The sequence below is a fragment of the Rhinolophus ferrumequinum genome, chromosome 8, assembly GCF_004115265.2.
Source record: "Rhinolophus ferrumequinum isolate MPI-CBG mRhiFer1 chromosome 8, mRhiFer1_v1.p, whole genome shotgun sequence".
NCBI classification, from domain to species: Eukaryota; Metazoa; Chordata; class Mammalia; order Chiroptera; family Rhinolophidae; genus Rhinolophus; species Rhinolophus ferrumequinum.
The window spans coordinates 61,287,910-61,306,882 of NC_046291.1; the positions used below are offsets into that span (position 1 = coordinate 61,287,910).

Below are 18,973 nucleotides of genomic sequence, written 5' to 3' on the forward strand. Positions count from 1 at the left end.
ACCTGAGAAGGAAGAAACATTTATCAAAATGATCTTCGCAAGGAGAAAAGGGTAAATGTAGAAGAATCTGCTGCTGCTGATAATGACAACTATTAATGTTAATAGCACTTCTATGTGCCAGGCACTATTATGATCATTGTATGTGCATTAATTCATTTAATACTCAAAATATTCACGTGGTAGGCACATTATCCCCACTTGACAGCTGTAAGGCTGTATAGCTAATGAATGAGTGGTACCGTGTTTCCCCTAAAATAAGACCTAGCCAGACCATCAGCTCTAATGCGTCTTTTGGAGCAAAAATTAGTATCAGACCCGGTCTTATTTTACTATAATGTAACATAATATAAGAATGGGTCTTTTATTAATTTTTGCTCCAAAAGATGCATTAGAGCTGACTGTCCAGCTAGGTCTTATTTTTGGGGAAACACAGTAGGTTTCCCACAGTAGTACAAGAACCCAGGCAGCCTAACTGTAGAGCCTGTGCCCGGAACCATTATGCTAATTTGAACATGATGCTTTCTGTACATAGAGAAGAATCCACAAAATGACAGAAATGTACTTTGAATTCCTTTTCCAGTAGTTGACATATCTTCCCTGTGAACAAAACATGGAAACCCAAACAGCTGTAATAAAGCAGATATTTTCTTTCACGATAGCTAGCTGGCATACCCCGGCTACATTAAAATCTTCTGAATTAATCTGCTCAAGCAATGGGAGTTACTATCTACCCTCCCCCTCCCACCAAAAAAGGCCACTAGAAATCCAAGCTTAGAAAACTTAAAACTCAGACGAGGTGCTGTAAGCACTTGTCATCCTAACACTATGCTGAGAACCATGATCAGGTAAGCAAATTGCTTTTCTATTTTGTTTATTGCAAGAAAACTTATTTTTGCAAGGAAAAACAGTAAAATGAGAAACATTTTTAGATTTTTAAATTTTAAGTACAGGCTGCCCACTTAAACTATTTTACAATTTAATTACCTTGTATATTGACAAAAGAAAAAGATTTGATGGTTGTTTGTAATCTCTAATCCTATATTCTTTTATCCTGACCACCACTGGAATAGGACCCTCTTTTATAAACCAAATACTGCTTTTTTTTTTGAAGCCACATTTGCTTTAACATACATTTTGTCTTTATCCCTTCTCAAGGCTATTATGTGGATGAGAAGAAAAAAGAAAGTAATAAAAAAGAAATGTACAATTCTACTAACTCAGCAATTTTCATGAATTACATCTGTTTATTTAAAAGTAAAAATCAAATCTTATCAACAACAAAAAAACCATAAGGACAATAATGTTAAGTATAATTTTCTCAGATGTATTTTGCTAATCACAGTTGAAATAGTTCCTTTATATTTTCATTCAATGTAGTGTTCATCCCTAAAAAAAACCCGCACAGTCATCTTTTTCCAAAATATTTCTTTTCCTTTCTTTTCCCTTTTGATTTACTACTGTCAGAAGCATAATAGTTGCTATTTTGGTTTCTTTTTGTACCCAACAAAACTTCACTGGAATCTGTAGCACAACAGATCTAAAACATTTCAAGAATAATGCTGTATTTATTATTTGTGACAGTGAATATAAAGCATAAGAAAAATGTTAGGAAGCAGTTTCAGTGGGGAAGAAATTGAAGTCAAACACTCAGTGTTCTAGCTGACAGATACATACTCAGATTTAGACTTGTGCAATTTAAAAATGGTCAAAGTATTAAGCCATTGATAATGGGGTAGGATCAATGAATAATATCACCATCCAATGTTCTGATAAGATGCTGATGTTCAAAACTCTTGTTTATGAAATCTAGGTACTACATTTCTAAAGCTAGTATATTTTAAATAAAAAGAATTGTTTTACTTCAGAAGTACTTAGTGTCTTTGTTCAGCACAAAAGATCAATCTGTAATGAAAATAACAAAAATTAAGATGGAAAAATTGGAGTTCTTTTTGGAGAGGTAGGAGGAAGGCAGCAGAAGCAATAAATTGTGTGTATCTACAAAGATTGTTTTGCTCTTCTAACATCACATTGTGTACCTTTTCTGAAAATAAAATGGTAGTAGTAAGAAAAAAATGAATTTACACTATAGAATGATTTTTAAATAGCCTAGATATAAGAGCTATAAGGAATGGAAAGTGATCTTTAATTAAAGGGGTGTTAGCACTGCAGCAACATCTTTCAGAGTAAAAACTGTTAGTCACATCTCTTGGGAATTTTATGCAGAATATCTCAAATCACAAGGGTAAATGAGAATTTATCCTAAGTGATCAGTTTACCTTCTTTTTGCTTACAGAAGTCTTTGGTAGCCAGATTCAATCCTGAGTATTATGCCATTCATATGGAACTGATGCAAACACCCGGAAGAGTCTAGGATTTTAGGGAATGGTGGAGCTTTTAAAGAATACACTATTAACACATGTGTAAAACAGATGTTCATTTTAAGTTATTTTTTTTACTAAATTTGTACTTTATGCCTCCAACAGAACTGGCCTCGTGAAATGTGTAATGTTTATGTCTCAAACCAAATTACAACAATCTATCCATAGTGTTCAATTATTTTTCAGGCAGAAGTTAAAAACAACCTTGATGTTATAATTTTACTTAGCTCATATATGGTAGTGCAGCTTCAAGGTTGGTTACTAACATTTTAATTTATGTTTAATAAGACCCCAAATAGCAACTGAAAACTTTTGAGAGATACATCCTATATTTATTTTGTATTTTTTCCAAGGTGAAACTTCTCATTAAATTATGTCATTCAATTCAATCTATATCTTACCACACACAATAAAGAGAGACAGGAAAAAGCCATTAATTATATAACTTAATATATTACACAACTTAAACAGCACTTACCAATTATAAGTGGTGTGAGGTACAAGTTGCAGATCCTTGGCATTTAATAAGCATTTAGAAATATTTTCACAATCAAAAAGAAATCAATTTCAACCAGTAAAATTAATATTACATTAAATCAAACCTTACCATTTCCAGTGGCTGGGATACTAAGTTTGCTTAAGTGGTCTTTCTGTGCTTTTGCTAGCATACATATTCTATGAAATTCTTCTTTCAGGTCCCAGAAAGTTTTCTCTAGATAACTGCTAAAAATAAATCAATATTTAAAAATGTAAGGCTATATCTTCAAACATTTTAAAATCATAATTAAACTTACATAGCACTTTTCTTGTGTACCACAAAGTAATTATTGAAAGATTTTAACTTTAGTTAAAAAAAAAAATTTTTAATTCCTAGAAAATGTTAAAAAAAAATTCTAATGTTTGGAGAGCCAGGTGAAAAATTAAAAGTTTTAATACATGTATGTAGCACAGACTGGCATATCTACTGGCATATCTACTTATATATCACACTTATGCTGGCTCTCTCATTCTCACATTAGGTATTTCAATGTATTGACTTTTGTTCACTGTGAGCCTCTTAAGAAGAAAATTTAGTGTTTTTCCCTTCAATAAGGTTCACATTAAGAGCTGCCTGTATAAAACAATGCGGCCATAATACTAGGTCTATTGAAATATTAGAGCGTTAGAGAATTCCGTTTTTAGATCCATTTCTGTTATTAACTGTATGACTTACTAGGTCATTTTAATATGGAGGAGGCTTGGGTTGGTCTTTTCTAGTTCTAAGAGGCTGCTCAATTTTCTTACAATTGCTAACATTTAAAATTATGTACATAAGAATGTATTTCAAATTTGGAATTTTCAGAGTTGGCAAAAAAGGATACAGAAAGAACTACCTTTCATGGAATAAAGGAACACCAAGATTCCTTGGTGAAGTTTCTTTTCTAGGAGAAGAAACTTCTTGTCTTCTTTCCTTAAAGATACAAAAATGATTACCACTTTAAATTGCTTCTAAACTCAAATGAAACTGGGTTAACAGAGAACACAATGGAAAATTTATATTCCTCATTGAAAAATAAGTTTAGGTAGCTTACAGATATATTTATACATACACATACACACACACACACACACACACATATATAGATATATACATACATATATACACACACATATATAGTACAATAGATGTTTTTTCTTTAAATGAGAATCAGGGAAAAAGAAAAATGAAGGTAGAATAATAGGATGAAGATATGAACTATGTCTTCAATTACTATTTCCAATACTGATAATTCAAGGAACTTCCTCAAATTCACATATTGATCAAAATTGCTCCTCTGATCATCAGTAGCACCTGATATGATCAGAAACTAGGAAAAAAAATATATTTGTGTGTTTGTACCTCTCTTCCATTATTGGCTTAAACATTTAAATCAATGTCTTTATATTTCGTTAGAGATTCTCTGCTGAGGAATGCAGCTGTATTAAGAGGAAGAAAACCAAGCTACAGTATTAGCATTTAACAAGTATTTTAGAGATAGTGCCAATTAGGGATTTAAGCTACTTTAGCACAAGTTCTTGCCTTTCACTCCCACCCTGTGGCTTACACTGGTATTACATTTATTCTGACATTTAAAAGTCAACACTGAAAAACATGATAATCAACTGTACGGTTTAGATTTTTAAAAAATCTTCAGTATACCTAGAAAACTCTGTTTACCTAAAAAAATCTAAAAATCTACAAATTCAAAGATTTTAAGAAATTCTAATATTATACACTCATAAATTATAATTCAGCCCAAACTGTATGAGTCATATATATAAGTTGAAATTCAAACCAGTGGACATTTATATTTACATAGTAACTTTTTAGATTTTATTCAATTAAGGTCATCATAGCTATTATTAAAACGAGTGACTTTACCTCATTGTTTTTTAGCATCTGAGACATCTCCTTTTAATCTTGTTTGAAATTGAAAAGTTCTTTCAGTTTCTTAGGAGTCTATTTGTTCTTTATTAAGACTTGATTCCTGTTTGCTTTTCTTAAAATTAATATATTTTCCAATTTATTTCAGTTTATTGCTATACTTTTCCAGCTTTTTCTAATGTAGCTTTTCTAATATGCTTTCTAACATAATATGGTATTTTCTAAATACCAGTGTTTGGTTTACATTTTTAAAATAGAGTATGACTTTACAGTAATTAATAAAATAAAATCTTGGCAACCCAAACAATTTGTGATTTTATAGCTTATGTTGTCAAGCTAAGGTAAAATAAAGATAATTTGCTGCTGCAAACTTTTTATTTGACAAACATTTAGGCCATGTCTTCTTCTGGATTACAACTGCTTTACTGGGCTTATAAAATAGGAGTCACATCAGAAGACATTTTCACATTCACAGTTTGTTTTTAAAAGTGGTAGACAAAGTATTTCTTTAGTGTCATGTGCAGTTAGAACACTCAATGGCTTTTAGTGTGGACTAGGAAGAAAGGCAACATTTTAAATCTAGCCAACCATTCAGGAGGTACAAGTATGAAAATGAACCTTTAAAAGATTATATTATATTAAATCTATATCAACAGAGGTAATATTAGGAGAATAGAAACATTTGACAATTTAATATATTAAACAAATCATAAAAAATAATTAAATGGAATGATTAATCTTTTTAAATTTTACTACTAGAAATTCTCAATATGAAGAAATATTTATTGGAAGCTAGAAAGAACCAAAAAAAGAAGTACTCTGTAATTTTAGCCTAAAAATGAAGACAGTTACAGAATGTAATAAAGACTATTCTAATTTTCAAAGTACTGATTTTGACACAAATTAGGAATGACTGCTTCTGATGTTAAACTGTAAAAACTAAAACGTCGGAGGTAGGAGGTAAAGGGAAAGGTAATAAACCGTTTGGCTTGGCAAATAACACGTCAACGTATTTCTGTGACGTTTAGATTTGATTATTGGTGTGAGTGCATTTATGTGAAAAAGATCCTTGTGGGTACTGGTCGGGAGTAAAGGGAGGACTCATTTATTGAAGAATTTCTAGGAAGTATCTAAGGTCTTCACCTTCTTTGGGACTAGAAGTACAGTTCTGCTTATTATTATTTAGCTCTGCTTACTGTTATTATTATTGAAGAAAAGTATTAGTAATTGTAGTAAGCAATACATTGCATCTTCTATCATTCATACCAAATAAATCTGTTGATGTATTCTGAATAAAAATTTTAGGTCTCCATCATCCCAAGAAAAAATTTCAAAAAGGGACCTTTTAACATGTCAGTTCCAAAAACAAAAAACAAAAAACAAAAACTTTGACAGACATTTTGAAGTAAGGTTTATTTATAAAAGATGTATCATGTTAACGCTGTTTTCCATTTTAGCAATCTAACACCTTTCTGAAAATGATTGTTTAATTTTTGAAAGAATTTAGGATTACTGTAGTCAATGGCAACTCCAACACTTTTCCCAGAAACTAAAACTTTCCTTTCAATGCAAAACTTTCCTTTCAACTTTACTTAATGATGATTACTCAGTTTGTTGAGCATCCCAGAGAGTAAGTTAGCATTAGAGGAGATAACTTGTATTTTTTTTTTTTTCTAGTCTCAAAATTATCCTGGTGGACGCTGTGCTGCAGGGAGTTGAGTTATTGCAACTCAAATAAGAAAGCAAGGAACTTTGAACATTATATTTTAGGAGATTTTAAACGTTAAATCATTCAACAAATGAACTTATATTGAGGTACCAAAACTTAAAACACTTAACATTATAAACTGTTCCAAGTACTAGTTTGGAAATGCCGAACTTGTGGAATGAATACTGAAATAAGAGTTTTACACATCGTACTTTTCATTTACACTTCCAGTATGGCGCTGGATAAATCATTCAACTAAATCATTAAGATAAACCCATTTGAAACAGTTGGAAGATGTTGTGAAATGATTTCTTAAATTTCCTTTTATGTGAAATGGGAGAATTTTGTTTTAGTATATGTAAATCAACTTAAGCTTAATATATGTAAATCAATTTACCCATCTCCTAGATGAATATTATGAAAAAATATATATTCAAGGGCTATTTGAATAAGCAATCCTATTTAAGGAGAAAAAACAAAAACTGGCTAATACTTCATTAGTTCAAAGCCAGATTTATTCTTAACACAAAGGTAATGGAAAATATTTTTGTGTTAGAGTCCAGGATCTGTTGGGTATCAACATCCCAAGGAAAGAAATGTGTATTTTCCCTAATGCTTACCTTTTAAAATATTTGGTACTATAAGTGGAAGTATTTTATTCCTTTCATAAACCAATCTGAAAAATACAGAAATGATTCACAACAGTCAAGATATGAACTCAACCTAAGTGTCTATTGGTGAATGAATGGATAAAGAAAATGTGATATATACACACATATATGGATATTAAATATATAGGAATATTTTAAGGCTATATCAACCTTAAAAAAAGAAATCTGTCACTCAAAACCACATGGATGAACCTGAAGGACATTATGTTATGTGAAATAAGCCAAGCACAGAAAGACAAATACTGCATGATCTTACTTATATGTGGAATCTAAAAAAGTCTAATTCATAGAATGGTAGTTGCCAGGGTTAGGGGTGTGGGGAAATGGGGAGATGCTGGTCAAAGAGGACAAAGTTTCAGTTACATGGGACAAATAAGTTCTGGAGATCTAAAGTGCAGCACTAGTGATATAGTCAATACTACTATATTGTACACTTGAAATTTTCTGAGTAAATCTTAATGTTTTCATCACATTAAAAAAGATAACTATGCGAAGCGATATATTAATTAGACTGTGATAAGTCATTTCATAATGTGTACATATGTATCAAATCATGCACACTGTAAATATATACAGTTTTTCATTTGTCAATTATACTTCCATAAAGCTGGAGGGAAAAAAAGAAATGCGATGAAAATTGTAATTCAGAATGTTTTTCTTAAAAATATTAAGCAACAAAAGTCAGCAAATTAAATTGAGTTATGAAACTTTTGAAGATAATACTAAATTCAATACAATGTATATTCTCTCATATGGAAGGAATCTAAACTTTAAAGCCTAATACTGAATATAGGTGGTAAGTGTTCAACGAAATGTCTTTGACCAATAGCAATGACTATCACATTATTCCAGTGTTCATACCGTGTTTCCCCGAAAATAAGATCTAGCTGGACAATCAGTTCTAATGCGTCTTTTGGAGCAAAAATTAATGTAAGACCCGGTATTATATTATTATATCATATATCATATCATATCATGTCATATTACATTAAAGACCCAGTCTTACATTATAGTAAAATAAGACTGGGTATTATGTTAATTTTTGCTCCAAAAGACGCATTAGAGCTGATTATCCAGCTAGGTCTTATTTTTGGGGAAACACGGTATCAAAGACTGCCTCTAAACTTTAGCTGAGATCCTTGCATACAAAAGGAATAGTTTTAGATAGATTAGGCACCCAAGTGTAGCTAATATTTGATTTTATTTCTGGATAAGGCTTAATAGAATTATGCTTTTAAAACAAAAAAAGAGAATTATACTCCTTTCTGCAACAATGTAAACCAAGAAATAAACTGAGGCGAGATGAGATGAATTAGTAAAGGGAATATAAACTGTGGAATAGTTATAAATACCAGCTTGATAAAATTTACTATGGCAAAAGGAAAGAAATGAGCAGTGGAAAAAGAAAGTGAAAATAAGGATTCACTTATGACTTAGATTTTTAAAACTAAGACTGAAATGTTAAAGGAGAAACAGGTTGAATATTTCCTAACCAGTTTTAGACACATTGAGACAAAGATGTTATGCTTAAATTCAAACACTGAATATGGTTGAACTAGGGAGAAAGTGAGAAAAGGGCTGAGACATGAGGAGATTAAAGTAGAAAGTAGAAACAGAAAATAAATACAAAAAAGAGATTTGATAAGAACAAATATAAAAGCACAGTAAAAGGAAAGTTTGAGGACAAAACGTAAATTTAAAAAATATAAGGCAATTGCATTTACAAGAATTTATGGCCACGTGAAATCTGTGCTTCTCTCACCCTCATTACCATTACTGAAAATCTAGCAAAGCAAGAGGAACACAAATTCTAGGAGTCTTGTCTGCTCTGCACGAATGCAGTGTGCTAGGCAAACCCACTGCCAGTTCGGGAACAATTCCAGGGCAAAATGGGATCCATCCCAGAGTTCTGAAGGAAGTGGCAAGAAAATAAACAATATAAAAATAAAATTAAATACTCCAATTACTTCCAAGTTCTTTACAGGGTTCTGGTTTAATGTAAATCCCCCAAAAGTCTCTTATCAGTTCAATGTTACAATAAAACATTCTTTAAAAAAAAAAGTTAAAATCCTTTACCAGTATTGCCACAATTACTATAATTTTAATTCTAAGAAGTTAATTTTAAGCAGAGTGAAATTAGTACTTTCCCACTGTCTGTCTTTTGAGTCTTTTACTCTGTGTTAGGTTCCTTTTGCATGTCTTTCTGAGTTTATTTTCTTAATGGGAAGAAACATCTAATGGTGGGGATGTTTTTTATGCAAAATAGAAAGTGAATAAATTAAATGACCAATTAAAAAAATAAGGTTCCCATTGGCCCCTCATCCCTTCTCCAAACACTACATTTGAAATGAACTGATCTGTGAAAATCCTTTCCATTAACCACACATTTTGTTATACCATTACCATGGTGAACAGAAAATATATTCATGAAAATAGATATTACTTAAGCAATTTGCATGTATTATTTCACTTAATCCACATAATCTTGTGAGTTAAGTACTTTAATTTGATTTTAAAGTTTGCTATAGTAAATAAGACTGTGGAGAGGTCAAATAATTTGTCTACAGGTCCAGTTGTTGGAGTAGCTGCAATTGGAACCCATGCTCTTAACTTCGCAGGCACAGGGGTTGGTTGGCTATTAGAGAAGCGAAGCAATACAGTAGGTTATCTGGTAAGGTAGCTATAGAAGGGTAACATTTACACATTGCACCAGTGCAAAATAATTTTAAGATTCTAAAACCTGTCTGCCGTAAAACAAATATATTTCTTACTGAAGAGTAGTTGTAAGTTCCAATCTTTGCTGTTTAAATATTGCCTAGGGTAAAAACCCTTTGGTATGGCTTGTTTTGTGCTCAACAATGTACAAGTAGAAATTTACATCCAAAAATAACATAGAAAGATTTCTCAAGTTCTGCCAAACCAGTTCACTTGACGACATAGGCAATTTGGCAATAGTTTCTTAACTAAAGTTTCACAGTCTAAGTATTTCTCAAACTTGCTATTAGAAGTTAACCATTCCGTAACTCCTTTCCTCGCCTCCATAACTATCCTCTAATAGAAGAGTGGGCATAATTATAGTAGCTGATTTAAAATCCTTGTCTTGCAGTTTCAGTATCTGGATCATCTCAGGGTTGGTATCTATTCCCTTGAAAATGGGTGCTATTCTCGACTGTCTATATGTTGAATAATTTTGGACTGTACCCTTAACATTGTGAATATTATGCTGTGGAGATATTACATGGTGCTGTAGGGTACTGATGTGTTTGTAAGCAATTAAGTTGGTTAGGCTCAGACTCCAAACTGTCACTTCTTTGAAGCACAGTACACATCTCAGTTCAGTCCTTTAAGCCTCTGGCTATCTATACTGTGAACCTACACATCCATGGGTTCAGGGGATAGCCAGAGACTTCGGCTGAGTTTACACACAGAACGTAGGGTTTTCCTCTGGCTCTCTCCTCTCTGGGGCTTCTTTCCTCACACTTTGGTGACCATGGTTATTTTGGGCTCATTCTCCTTCCTGGTTCTTCCAGCCAGAAAGATGGTGGGGCTTTGTATTGGAATTTCAGCCAACTGTGGCCACCCTTAGGGAAAAAAAATCACAGAAAACTGGGAATTTACCCTGAGCTCATACTTGGTCCACATTTTGATTCCCCTCCAAAATGTGCGAAGTTCAGTCTCCAAAGTCCTCACGTAGTTAATTTTTGTATGTTATTACTGTTAATATATAGAGTTATTACTGTTAGTTATAGAGGGTTGATTTGTTCGGTATCCATTCCTTTAAAACAGAAACTGAACTCCCAAACTCAGGTGTTTTGTTTTTTTAAATCCCTCCATTCTTCTGAAATTTCACAATGATTTTCCAGAGATGACAATCACCAATCCAATCGCTTTTCCCAAAGCTCTCATTCTGTTTAATGCTCATTTGACAGTATTTCACTACTAGCCAGATTCTCCTCCTCGAAACTTTTTTTTTTGGCAACTGATATATTTAGGTTTTCTTCTTAAGTTTCAGTATTTTTATTGGTCCCTCTTCTTTGCAGTCCATAAATGTGGACAGTCTATAAGGTTCAGACATGGGCCCACTGTTCTTCCTTCATTAGACATCCTTGTTATCTTTTATGCTCATGTCAAGTCTATTGATATTCATCCTTAGAGTCTGTATCTTCATGCTCACCCTCTCTCGATAGCCACTCTCAATTCTCTTTTGATCCAATACATTTTCACTTGTTGTCTATTATAGACCATAAAGTTTAAAAACATAATATAATCACCTTGCCCTCAATATCTGGTTCACATTTCTAATCTTTATTCCCATTTTTTAACGTTAAGGCCATCCTCCTTAGCATCAAAAAATACTAAGGCAAGATAAAACCTTAAAGAAACTGAGATTAGACTTTCCTGGAACAGTAAAACCCAAAACAATCTTTTTATTTTGCCAAAAAAGAAGTTAGTCAAAACAGCTAATTGCCAAGATCTAATATATTTTTCTTGTCAAAAAGGAACAGACATTTATCAGAAAAGTAGGGAGACAGTTTTAGATTCAGCTTTATAAAAATGTAATCACTTCGTCCTCAGGATAAAATGAGAAGCAAGAGCTAGGGACAGGAATGGCTGCAGCACGGGGAAAGAGGAGGAGATAATGTTCAATCAGTAGTGGCAAGAAGGAAAAAGATTTACTGTGGCCATTTTGCCATCCAGCAGGAATACATTCCAGATGACACTTTCAGGGAAGATGGACAAGTCAGTAACCCCCTACAGCATTATTTGAATGAAATGAACAGGGAAATATGCTGTCCTTAATGTTAAGCAGTGGGGAGCAATTAGGAATAAAAATAAGAGTGGGTAAACCCATCAGATATATAATTACTTAGATGAAAACTTAGTTGAAATACAAAAATCACTCCACTATTGATAAACACAATGGGAGAGAGAAAACAAAAAGATACCCATCTCAGAATTATTTGGTTTTCCAAAAGGGATTTATTAGGAAAGAAAGAAAAAAAAAATCACAGGGTAATGACATACAGAATGCCTGGGATATACTTTACAATAGTTTAATTAGAATTTTGGGGCATATCTGTTTATCTTTGAGCAAATTATCAAGCATATGGAAAGATGTATAACTGACAAAGAAAAAAAATCTCTCAGGGAAAAAGTCAGCTTTCATAATATAGCAAGACTACCTAAACAAGCAATAGAGAAGTTTAGAGAGCATAACATATTGGTGCAAATGAAAATTTAGGTGAGCCTTCCCCTCCATTCCCCTGCCAAATTCTAGCAATATCTTAGGGAGGACTACAAATCCAGTAAGAGGTTGTTAAATACTATATTGGGAAAGTGCTAGCTAGAGATTCTCTGGTTAAAGGAAGTTAAGTGGTTTTCTTACTGTTGATTTCAGATCCTATAATACATACTTGTGCCTTTAAAAATGAACAGAGTACACAGTATGCAGGCACCACACTATGTTTTAATAGATTAGAGTGAAAATTCAGAGTTTGCTCTACACGTAACATAGCAGGTATATAGATAAGTAACTGGGAATAAGTTATAGGTATCGTGATTTAAAGTATAAAGATGTAAACATGTATTATCCAATAAATGTAAAATGACTGATGAGCAAGCAATATGACCTCTATGTAAGAATGAGGGTTCCTGAGGAGATACCAGAGTATTCTTAGAGCATGACATTTTTTAGTAGGATGAAAAGCAAATAATTTACTGAGAAAAAGGCAAGATGACTTTTCTAACAGGACATTACAATCTGGTAAAACCAGTGGTTCTTAAAACTTGATCTAGGATCCCTGGAGGTCTTGAGATCCTTTCAAGGGATCCACTGCTGGGAGAGAGAATCTGCAGAGCCCCTGAGTACCCCTGCATACTTTTGTAGTGCATGTCAAGAATACAAGGCCTGAGATATTTCTCAGGGGTTATGCTTGTAGAGGGAAAACTTGAAGAATGAGGTATCACGTCTCCCTCTCAGATAATGAACAGGCTGCTTACTACTTGCTATAAAATGGTGAGGTTCCCAAGCTCAATGTTCTTCTCCTTTAACGCAACCACTGCATGTTCATGCATCCATCTGGTCTACCATGTCACTCCCTAGGTGGCACCAATGCAAATATAATGATCTTGTTGCCTGCTGTACTATGAATAATAAAGACTTTTTTTCTCTGATCTAGGAGTCGCATGTCTTCTTCCAGTATCCATGAAGCAGTAACTGGTTAACGTATTAGCCTGTGAGTAGGGTAAAATAAAATCCCAGACCCTGACATCCATGAGGTCAACCACTGTCACAATACTATTAGATATTATTTGTCTTTTTTACTGTGTTGGCACTTACACTGATGATACAAAAGCAATGGAGAGTAAAACTGCTGGTGCCTGAGTATGATCAAGGCCATGGTACCAAACTATAGTCACTGTATTCTTCAATGCCACAATCCCAGTAAAAAAAACACACAAAAAGCCAATGTCACCCAAGAATGTCCTTGATGAGGTAGTAACAATTATTAATTTTATGGAATTTTGATCCCAAGTTATATATTAACATATTTTAATATTCTGTATGACAAAATGAGAAATACACACGAAAGGGCTTGCATTTCACACTGGAGTAGAAGGGCTGACTTGGGGAAAAGCACTTGTCGATGGTTTGAGTTGCAAGCTGAACTAGCCAATTTCTAATGGAACACCATTTTCACTTGAAAGAATGACTGACATGCAAGCTTGGTTATTCAGACATTTTCTCATAAGCAAATGAAGTTAGCCTTTCACTTAAAAACAAAACAAAACAAAAAAACAACTGACAATATTTGATATCCATGAAAAAATGTAGGTTTTCACCTGAAAATTAAAATTTTGGGACATCTGTACCCATTACAATAAACTTGACAGCTGTCCAGAACTTCAAAGACTTTTCTACTAAGATCAGTAATGGTGTTAAATGTGATTAAAAAATATATGATGAACTAACTCAATATGTGGAAGACCTGCATAGATCAGTGAACCACTATTTTCCAAAGGAACAATTCATGATGCTACAAAATTATGTAGAGGAAAAAGATAGATTCAAAGTACCAGACAGATCAATGGCTTTTAATGCAGCAGACAGTTCATTAGTTTCAGCTTTTATACTGCAGGTAACACTTAAGCTACTACTTCTTAGTTTTGGTGTAGTATCAAGAAAAATAACTACTCTTGAGTGTTGGTGTAGTATCAAAGAAAAATATCCACAATTTCTAAAAAGGTTATTAAAATACTCTTTCCTTTCTCAACTACATATCTGTGTGAAGCTGGATTTTCTTCATATAATTCAACAACAACCAAAAAAACAAAAAACAAAAAAACCACCCACATTTTGTAATACTGAAAAACAAGTATCTTCAAAATAGATTTTGAAAACTTTTAGGATGACAGATTACAATATACTAATAAGAGAACTACATTGGATGGTTTTGGATGGCTAGTCAACTTATTGAGGTTGAGAGAATAGCCTCCTATGCCTTGGTCAAGAGAAATAAGAGCTAAATAAAATATACAAGCTCTGTTTTGCAAGTTCTAGAGAAGAGTAGAAAAAAGAAAAATGGGAAATGTGAGAAAGAAGAGTTGGGAAATAAAGGGAAAAAAGCCACACTAGAGATACTCAAATTTGCTTAGAAGCCAGGGAAAAGATCTTAAAAAGTGACATGCTACTTCTCATTTTCCTCCCCCCGCCCCAAATTATTCCAGTATTATGACAAAGCAAACCCTTAATATGATGTATTGAATTAAAAAGCAAGAGACACAGAACAGGAAAGGGTTAGGATGAATTAATAATTCAGATTCAGAAACAAAATTTCTGCAACAGAAATTTCAATGTAAATATCAAAATGCTTTGGATATCAATATATTTTTTCTTAGAGTTTGTGATACATTTATTATGACACTTTGCAAAAAACTCTGAACTTTAATTAATGAACTGGTTGAAGATATTTTTTTCCTTCTAATTATTCTACTAGAGAGTCTACAAAGACTAGTCTCCAAAGAGGAATAATATAGAACTGTTACATACAAAAAGAAGGTATATTTGATCCATTCTCTAGAAATAAAACCAGGGGGAATGGGACATTTGCTCTGACTGAAGAAGGCAAAGTGACACACACACACACACACACACACACACACACACACACACACACACACACACACACACACACACACCCCTTCTCCGATCTTCTGTAAGCCCTAGCATAGGTTAACATGTGCCAATGTATAGTGGGCACAGTCACCATTTCTACCTAATAAAAGATGATGAAAAGAAGGAATTAAGCATTAAAGGAATATAGGGGCAATTTTTTTTTTTTTACAAAGTTGAGTAATGAACATAAACAGTCACATTTATTTCAATTTCCTCTCTTAGAAAATGTACTGTGTTTAGATAACGTAAACCAGATTTGACTTTCCACAAAAATTACTTGGTAATTACATATCTTCACCAACCGTCTAATTTCTAACTTTTGTTCAAACGACGAAAGACATATTTACCATATAACCTGTATACGATCCTCTGTTTTAAGGCTTTATAATATATATGAAACCAGATACCTAGACGATATACAGCAATTTAACAAACACATGAATACTGTTTAAGAGACTCGCAATTGAGAAACTATCTAGTGTTGAGAGAAGCCATGAGGGCCTAAAACTAGATGAGGACCCCTAAGAGGAAGCTTCACCCGAAGTCTAGAGTACATGACGTATGAACAGTTCAAGGATGGGGATACCATCCAAGACCTAGACTTCTGTTATTTTATAAGCTACAGAAGGCCGGAAAGCAGAACAGGGTTAAAGTTCATACATTGTCTGCTGGAACTCGTACATAATAATGAGAACACACCGCTGGTAAATGCCTCTCCCTGAAGGACTAGCATAAAGTAAAAAAAGGGAGGGAACACTCTCTCTTCTGAAGCCATGATTATGTCACTTAAAAAAGATTATAGTAATTTCATACTCCTCAGTTTTAGCTTTCAGTTTACATAATGCTCTCCAAAGTGGCCTGGAATAATTCTGGTTCCTGTCTAGGAATTATTCTTTCTCCATTAAAATCTTGTAGACAATTTAAGTTTATGTATCTATGCACAGCAAGATACGTACAAGTAAGAATCTGTTTTCTTTTCCCTACTTGAACTAAATGCTGAGCTCCTGCTCAAGCCTACCTTGAGCTCACTGGGAATTGTTATTTTTAAAATAAGGTCCTATATGTTTTATTTGCACCATAAATTATAATTAGGATTTCATTTTGTCATATTAACTTGGACTTCACATTGTCTTATAATGCTTGCTAACTGCTTTGAGTCTCCAAATCTTTGTTTCTCCAACTGAACTGAGTACTTCTCTAATGTCTCTAAACTGTAAGCAGAGTACTGAAGGTCATCCAACGATACGGGCTCTGTCTTGACTTCTGGATGTCCTTTTAGAACTCAAAAGATTCTGCAGGCTGTTTGTGTAGGATTAGCATGAACAGAGGCTGAACTATGAATTCCATGTTTTCAAATAAAATTTTCTAAAAGGGCCTCTTTCCCCTCAACAAACCCTCTTTCCTCTACTGTCTCATTCTCCAAGGCAGCCATGGTTGCCATTTGCCAAAATGTCCATGGGTCTTTTCCCTCTCAAATAGTTTAACCAAGTCCTAAGCAAAATAAACAGTCTAAAGAAAACAAACCCTCAAACCACCCACCAAACAGAAGGAGGAAAGGACCGTGGGTGGTTGGTACTAGCTTCCTTCTGTTACTGGTTCAAAGCATTTCTATTAATTTCCTAATTCATTACAGAGGCTCGGATAACTGATTGGGAATGTGATTTCTAGAAATCAAGTCATTTTTGAGAAGACTAATAATATAAAAATATACTGAAAATAGAAAAAAAAATATACAATTATCTTAGCCATTTCTGTACTCTGCCTTCTAGTTCTTGTATCATAGATACACACTTTTACAAAATTGAAATCAACTAACATAGAATTTTTTTCATCTCAGAAAACCCTAATATATCTAAATCATTCAAAGGTCTTTAGAAAAGGATTTTACTTGTATTACCTAAGAGCAAATTTAATTATAACTCAGTAAGTATAGATCAACATAGGCCAATGGAAAATATTTTAATTTCAGTACTTGATTGGGCAATATTTTTCTAAATCAGGCTTAATATTTTACAACGAATATACAGCCAACTCTCAAATACTCAATAATTCACCTTATCCTTTTTAAGAATATATTTCCCTTTCTCTTTAATCCCTTATATATCTGGTGCTCACTGGCACTTTGGTTCTGGATATATAAAGGAAGATGAAAAAGCTAAAATTCAAGACAGTTTATTTTTAGAAGACTGAGTTGATGAGTTATTAAAAGTATTATATATGTGGCTGTCACATAAATCTTTCCTCTATTAGTAAAGATAATTAAGAGAACTCACTAAATTCAGACTCAGTTCTTACGAAGAGCTCTATCATTTTTCCTCTTATTGTCCGTCCACAAATGAAGCTAAAATTGATGTAACATCAGTAATTCTTGGAAATAAGCTATCTCTGACATTATTCCTGTTACTTCTACTTAATTTCAGCCTAGATATCCAAATATATATTTTATAGATAAAAGACATCCTACAAAATTAAAACAAATGTAATTAAAAAAATAATTCTGTTGAGGAGTTCCTTTGAACACTTACTGACTGAAAAACAACTCTAAAACTTTCACAAATAATGACAATTATCCAAATATAAAATAAACTAAATTATTAACATATCTTAAAAGTCTTTCACATCATCCTTTTTGTTCTAACCATGACTGCTATTTTCAAAAATACTGTCTATATATTTTGAACCGGATATGTTTTATTATCTTCAAAGAAATGTTATAACTGGAATATAAGAATTTTGATTAAAAATTAATAGTAAATAATGACATTTAGACATCCTTTAAACAGAAAAAGGGAATGTAATTATTGTTTACTTAAGCACTAAATTTCTGTCAGGATTTTACAAGAGGTCAGTGATTTTGTAATGTACTATAATAGACCCAATAAAGAAACTGTATTCTAAAAGTCAGAATCATTGTTTCTGAATTTCGTCTCTTGCAAAATAAACCTGAACGTATTCCAGCACCATGGTCTCTTGTGTTTATCAGCATTTTTAGATAAAACAATAATTCTGAATTAAAAACTATGAACTGGGAGATAAAACCCACTGAAACCCAAGTCATCTCATTTAAAGAATTCCTTTTTAGGGGACCCAATACAGGGGATGCCAAAAAAATGTATACACATTTTAAGACATGTCATCTATACTCAAGCAGTAGTTCGCCATATTCAGAAGTGTCTGGACGCCGATAGTAACCACTTTGAGCACCTCTTGTAACTGCAGAAGTCAAACGTAACTTGTATTCATCTTTTGTTATCGGTATATACCAAGTATTACAATTAATAGTTTTTTCCTTTCTTAAAATGTGTATACATTTTTTTGGCACGCTCTGTATATGGTGATGTATCACAGAAATGTACACTTGAAACCTACGTAATTTTACTCACCAATGTCACCCCAATAAATTTAATAAAAAATCCCTTTTTAAACATAAATTTAAATAATTCAAAAAAACATGGGGAATAATATACATCTATATAACCACTACCCTGCTTTAAAAAGTGTTAATATTTTGCCAATTTGCTCTTTTCTCAGAATCACAGTCTCTTCTCTCTCCAACTGTAGAGGTGATCATTTTTCTAAAGGTGTGTATACCCTTCCTATCCACGTTTTTATACTTTACGACATATTTATGTTTTT

General features: G+C 32.9%; 1 protein-coding gene across 5 annotated transcripts in view; it reads right to left on the bottom strand.

Annotated features, from left to right (window-relative positions):
* TANK (TRAF family member associated NFKB activator) overlaps positions 1-18,973 on the bottom strand; it is a 74,248-nt gene that overhangs the window by 7,314 nt on the left and 47,961 nt on the right. For 4 of the 5 annotated variants that reach the window (XM_033112694.1, XM_033112695.1, XM_033112692.1 and 1 more), the window contains exons 5-6: positions 3,752-3,828; positions 2,986-3,101 (exon numbers count right to left, since the gene is read on the bottom strand). In XM_033112694.1, coding sequence (XP_032968585.1) covers positions 2,986-3,101; positions 3,752-3,828 — 193 coding nt within the window. The remainder of the gene's footprint in view (positions 1-2,985; positions 3,102-3,751; positions 3,829-18,973) is intronic. The other variant, XM_033112696.1, reaches the window with a different exon arrangement.